Source organism: Bos grunniens, chromosome 2 (genome assembly GCF_055505025.1).
Source record: "Bos grunniens cultivar Pamir isolate PY7600 chromosome 2, Bosgru_T2T1.0, whole genome shotgun sequence".
Taxonomy (NCBI): domain Eukaryota; kingdom Metazoa; phylum Chordata; class Mammalia; order Artiodactyla; family Bovidae; genus Bos; species Bos grunniens.
This window is the reverse complement of record NC_141166.1, coordinates 136,261,097-136,267,096: the sequence shown is the minus strand read 5'-3', so window position 1 is coordinate 136,267,096 and position 6,000 is coordinate 136,261,097. Positions and strand designations below refer to the sequence as shown.

At 43.2% G+C, this 6,000-nt stretch overlaps 1 protein-coding gene across 9 annotated transcripts in view; it reads right to left on the bottom strand.

Moving 5' to 3' along the window:
• Positions 1-3,179: 3,179 nt before the first annotated feature.
• HERC2 (HECT and RLD domain containing E3 ubiquitin protein ligase 2) overlaps positions 3,180-6,000 on the bottom strand; it is a 235,206-nt gene continuing 232,385 nt past the window's right edge. For all 9 annotated transcript variants that reach the window (XM_086363170.1, XM_086363210.1, XM_086363152.1 and 6 more), the window contains 3 exons: positions 5,048-5,153; positions 4,570-4,782; positions 3,180-3,898 (listed from right to left, as the gene is read on the bottom strand). In XM_086363170.1, coding sequence (XP_086219296.1) covers positions 3,626-3,898; positions 4,570-4,782; positions 5,048-5,153 — 592 coding nt within the window. In that variant the 3' untranslated portion in view covers positions 3,180-3,625. The remainder of the gene's footprint in view (positions 3,899-4,569; positions 4,783-5,047; positions 5,154-6,000) is intronic.

The following is a 6,000-nucleotide window of genomic DNA, read 5'->3' as shown; positions in this document are numbered from 1 at the left end:
CTTCAATGAATATTGGAGTACATGTATCTTTTTGAGTTATGGTTTTCTCAGGGTATATGACAAGTCATATGGTAATTCTATGTTTAGCTTTAATACTCTCATTGTGCCTATGTTTAACATAAGCTACATAAGATTATAATACATTATATAGATATAAATTTAAGATTTATGATTATAAATTATATCTGATGCAAATTGATCAGCAAGGAAAGTTAATTTTTTTGATTTTTAAAAATTTACTAACTGGAGGGAAACTGTTTCACAATGTTTGGTTTCTGCCATACAATATAATTCAGCCAAAATTATACATGTGTATTTAGCTTTTTAAGAAACCTCCATATTGTTCTCCACAGTGGTTGCACCAGTTTACATTCCCACCAACAGTGCAGGAAGGGTACCTTTTCTCCACACCCTCTCCAGCATGTATTGTTTGTAGATTTCTTGATGATGGCTATTCTGGCTGGTGTGAGGTGGTACCTCACTGTAGTTTTGATTTGGCATTTCTCTAATGAGTCCCCTGCACTGGCAGGCAGATTCTTTACCAGTGATGTTGAGCATCTTTTCCTGTGTTTGTTGGCCATCTTCTTTGGAGAGATGTCTGTTTAGGTCTTCTGCCCATTTTTCAATTGGATTGCTTGTTTGATATTGAACTCCATAAGCTGTTTGTATATTTTGGAAATTAATCCTTTGTTGCTTGTTTGCAACTATTTTCTCACATTCTGAAGGTTCTTTTCATCTTGTTTATGGTTTCCTTTGCTGAGCAAATGCTTTTAAGTTTAATTAGGTCTCAACTATTATTGTTTTTATTTTCATTACTTTAGGAGGTGGGTCAAAAAAGATCTTTCTGTCATCAATAAATTTGGTTAAGTTGCAGGATACAAACTAAGGCAGAGAAATATCTTGTATTCCTATACACTTAACAATGAAAGAGCAGAAAAAGAAATTAACAATCCCATTTACCACTGCAACAAAAAGAATAGAATATCTAGGAATACATCTACCTAAGGGACAAAAGACCTGTACTCAGAAAACTATAAAGTACTGATGAAGGGAAACAAAGAGGACACAAGCAAATAGAAAACTATACCATGTTCTTAGATTGGAAGAATCAATATAATGAAAATTAATATACTACCCAAAGCAATCAACAGATTCGATGCAACCCCTGTGAAATTACCTTCAAAGAACCAGAACAAAGAATTTTACAATTTGTAGGGAAATACAAAAGACTCTGAATAGCCAAAGTAATCTTGAGAAAGAAAAATGGAGCTGAGGAATCAGGGCTCCCTGACTTCAGACTATACTACAAAACTATGGTCATCTAAACAGTATGGCACAGGCACAAAAACAGAAATACAGATCAACTGAACAGGAGAGAGGGCCCCAAAATAAACTCATGCACCTATGGTCACCTCATTTTTGACAAAGGAGGCAACAATACATATTGGAGAAAAGACAGCCTCTTCTACTAATTGGTGCTAGGAAATCTGGACAGCTACATGTGTAAGAATGAAATTAGAACATTCCCTAATACCATGTTGTTAAGTGGTTGTTTAGTCACTAAATCATAGCCAGCCAGGCTCCTCTGTCCATGGGATTTCTCAGGCAAGAATACTAGAGTGAGTTGCCATTTCCTTCTCCAGGGGATCTTCTCAACCCTGGGATGGAACCCATGTCTCCTGCAACCCCTAACACCATACATAAAAATAAAATGGATTTTATAGTTTTAAGAGTTTTACACTATAAAACTCTTGGAGGAAAACAGGAAAAATACCCGTATAATGTCTTGACTGAAGGATATGAAGATAATTTGGCCTCATGCAGATATGTAGTTGGAAAAGATGACTTTCTGGACACCTTGACAAGGACTTAGGCCTGAGTGCAGGCTATACCTGTTCTTACTTGCTCTCCTACCCTGAGTCATCAGAAGGGCATGTGAAGCAGAGCCCTACCAATTCACAGTCCAGAACCATGCAGCCAAAACTAGCCCACTCAGATGCAGAGAGAAATAAGTATTTATTTAAAAAAAAAAAAAAAAACCTTTATTTTTGGCTGCCCTGGGGTTTTGTTGCTGCTCTGGCTTTTCTCTAGTTGTGTGAGTGACAGCTACGTTCTGGTTATGGCGCACGGGCTTATTTTGGTGGTGTCTCTTTTGTAGAGCACAGGGTCTAGGGCACGTGAGCTTCAGTAGTAGTGGTGTACAGGCTTAGCTGCCCCCCAGTGTGTGGAACCCTCCTAGACTAGGGATCAAACCCATGTCCCCTGTACTAGCAGGCAGATTCTTAACTGCAGGACCAGTAGGGAAGTTCAATAAATACTTACTGTGTCCACTGACTGACAAACAACAAAAAGGATGGTGATTAAAAAACGAATCTCACAGCTTATGGAAACTTTAATACAAGCTGAAAAATGTTATAACAATCTTGGTCAAGAATAATTGCCCAGAAGGAAATTTCTCTTTGGATCTTTTAATGTAACACATTGGATCCCTGAGCAGTCTCCCAACATAAAACACTTACCTCTGGCCTCCATCTGGTACCATTTACCCTAAGTTCCACTGCATCAGGCCTGCTGACCAATCTTCCTACTGCAATCTCAGTCTTTCTCACTGCAGAGCGTACTAGACACATGATCCCGAAACAAGCAGCTCAAATCCTACCCGATGGCCAACTGGGCCAGAAACACTCCCTCGCCCCCAGGCCTACGGGAGCCACGGTTGCCCAGGTGGATGGCATGGAGGGCAGGAGAGGCTCCTAACCCCAGCCACTCCCCTAAACCTCTCCCGGCTCCTGATGACCACTCCCCCCGTCACTGTAATGAGTTTGGTTCTGTAACCAAAAAAGTCTAATTAGACTGGAATCATTTTAACTTGTGCTGCATCAAACACTAATCTATACTTTGGTGGTAGTATATCCACCAGTGCTAGTTTTAACCATATAGAAAGATCAGCTTGCAATTTTGTGACTAATGTTTTATTTATAGAGAATTAAAATTTAGGCATAAACATGACACAAACATTATATATAGCGCTGTCCATGACAGAAGTGACGACACTGCTCATGGAGAGGACTTGGCTCCAGTCACACACCGCAAATGCTGGCGTGAGCAACTGGGGAGGAGAGGGGAGCTGGCAGCCTTTTTGTTTGGTTTGGTTTAAATAACTTCTGGATGCGTTCAAGTAATACTGATCATTTAATGTTCAAAAAACTTTTAATAACAAATTTCGAGTAAAATTAATTGAAATATTTATAATAGGATTTCATTGTTACACAGTATTTCCAATGTACAATCAAGGCAATGCACAACATTTAAAAGGAAGGGGAAAATATCTATTGCACCCACAAGGGAAAAGGCTTTTTATTCATTTTCGGGGATGCTGCAATTCAATATTCATGTTAAAACCTTTACGCACTTTAGTAAACACGTCCTACATGTAATGCAGCACTGTGGGTTAGAAGACCCTTTTAACAGTTTCCAAGTGCAAGGCTAACTCTCCAACTGATATCCCACACACTAGGGGACTAACCCATCTCCTGGCACATATCACACCCTGAACTCTAAACTGTAGCACTCTGCCGTCTCAGTCAGTCTCGTGGGGTCTTGTGGTGGATGGCATTTATCCAGCTCAGTGTCCTGTTAGATAATCCTGGGTAGAATCTGAGGCAAATGAATCCACATCCTCGTTCTCCGAGTCGTCACTGCTGTCATCTGCAGCCGGCTCCCCTGTGAGGGCTATGCGAGCGTAATCATCTGTGTCTATCGACTTGCAAAAGTGGATGGCGTATTTCAGTTTCTCCTCCAGCACCTGCTTACAGGAATACCTGGGCAACTTCAACAAGAAGAAGCATGTGTAGGATTCAGGAAGGAAATGGTCAGGTGGGTTGTATTTATCCAATACCTGTTAATGAAAAATGTTAAATAATCAGAGACCATGTACAGGACAGGTAAAACTGCAATCTGTTTTATTACGTTCATTAGAGTTGACTCTCATTCACATACAGCATGATGTTTTTGGCTAAGAATAACAAAATATCAGAAAAAATATCATCTAGTCAATTTCAGAAATAAAAAGGAACAACTCATTAATTCTTAGGACTTTCAGTAAAAAATAGCAATTGGTTGCTGTGATTTCACCCCCAGGGGCTGGCAGGTAAACAGAGCCTGATTCTGACCAGTAAGAACTCAAGGCAGAACTCTTATCCTCAATCGAATGGGCACTCTGATTTTTCTCAGTAAGGAGCATTATTTATTGATTCGCCTAATTCAACCAGAGACTCAAACAAATGCTTTTTTACATGATGTATGTGCTCAGAATCTAGAATATGCTGACTTAATAGCAACATATTCTGGGGGTGGCCAGATACATTTTTTAGAAGTAGGTAGTGGTACCCAACACCTGTAGTCATAAAATTCTGAGCTCTCATATCAGAGAAGTTAAGTGTTTTTCATTTTGTTTCCCGAGGGTAGGAAAACCATGTAACAGGAAAGAATTGTTTTCTCATCTGTGGCAGAGCTCTGTGTGAGGGGCATGACTCTCAGTTGATCCCAAAGGACATGCAGGAGCCACACCTGAATGACGAAGTCTCTGCCCCGAAAGTCAGCGATGGTCCTGGGCAGCCTTGTGCGGCCCCACACAAAGCGAAGGAAGAGGGAGCGCTCAGTGTTGGAGAAGGACTCCATCACCTCCCAGAACCACTGGATCAGGGGCGCAGAGGGCTCCACCCCCTTGTACGTTGCCACAGACTTTAAAAGATGCAGAGGGATGTCTGGGCTGCCACACACCTGTGGAGGGACACACTTCACATCAGCATACCACAGCTTTCTACCAGGGCTGGGGTGGGGAGGGTCAGGTGAGAGCGGCTGGAGGGGAGGGGTGGGAGGCAGCGAATACTCGCTTCCTGAGCACGTCTTACTTCACTCAAAAGGCATGAGCACATCTCAGACCTCCAAGAGCGAGATTTAACTGAGAGGTTAACTGGTGGTGCTGATTCAGTGGATTACCACGAGAAGGGCGCTGCAGGGAAGCACAGCGAAGGGGTGGGCATACCATCGTCTCCAATTCGTATCCGGTGAAGAGAGAGAGAAGAGGGACAGGCACGACTCGGGCCATCCCCTCACGAACGGCAGCTACCTGCTCATCAAATTCGTGGAGTCTGAAAGAAAACATCCACTTTGCATTTCATGCAGATCATGACCTACTCATGCCAAGTCTCATTATGCTGACGGGCAAGGTGTGCGCTTTGCAGACACAGAGTCTCAAAGCTTCTCACGGACTGAGAAGCGAGACTGGCCCACAGAATTCTACCTCAAAAATGAGCCACAGCTATACCCATTACAAGACACAATTCTCCATCTTTCCCTCCTTCCCAGGAAGGAGCCAGAATTAGACATGCAGAGTCAGAGAGTCAGGTCCCACAACAGCCGAGCTAAGAACTTTCTGAAAGTCAATGCTGTATCCAAGGTCCTCATGACTGGCGAGTTAGGGCATGAGACAGAAATGAACACAGGTGGACGACACAGGATACCTGCAAGGACTGCCCCCAGCCAGAGTCCAGCAAGCAAAGCCCACGTGATACACTGGGCCTCATCCCAACACCCAGTTGGATGATTCTGGAGGACAAGGCTTCCAAAGACCACACTGAGGGGACAGTGGGCAGAGGTCATGGATGGTGCCGCCGGTCCGCAATGCAGCAAACACAACTGAGCGGTAGTGCGAGGGCCCTGTGAGGGGTGGAGACCGTCCGAACACAGCCCTGCCCCGGGAAAGGCGGCACACAGAGGCCCCGGGACCTCTGCTGGCAGAGCCCAACAGGGCACTTCTCACCCCGGTGTTCTAGCCAGAGCCAGGAATCTCAGGTGAGAACAGTAAGTACTCTGACCCTGACTACAAAGGAAGCTTTGATGATTGCAGGCAGCAATTGCTGGAGCCAACTCCATTAAATTTTACTTATGGAAAAAAAGCTGCCACCCAAGCAAACCATTTTCTGCTATTTTTGCTAT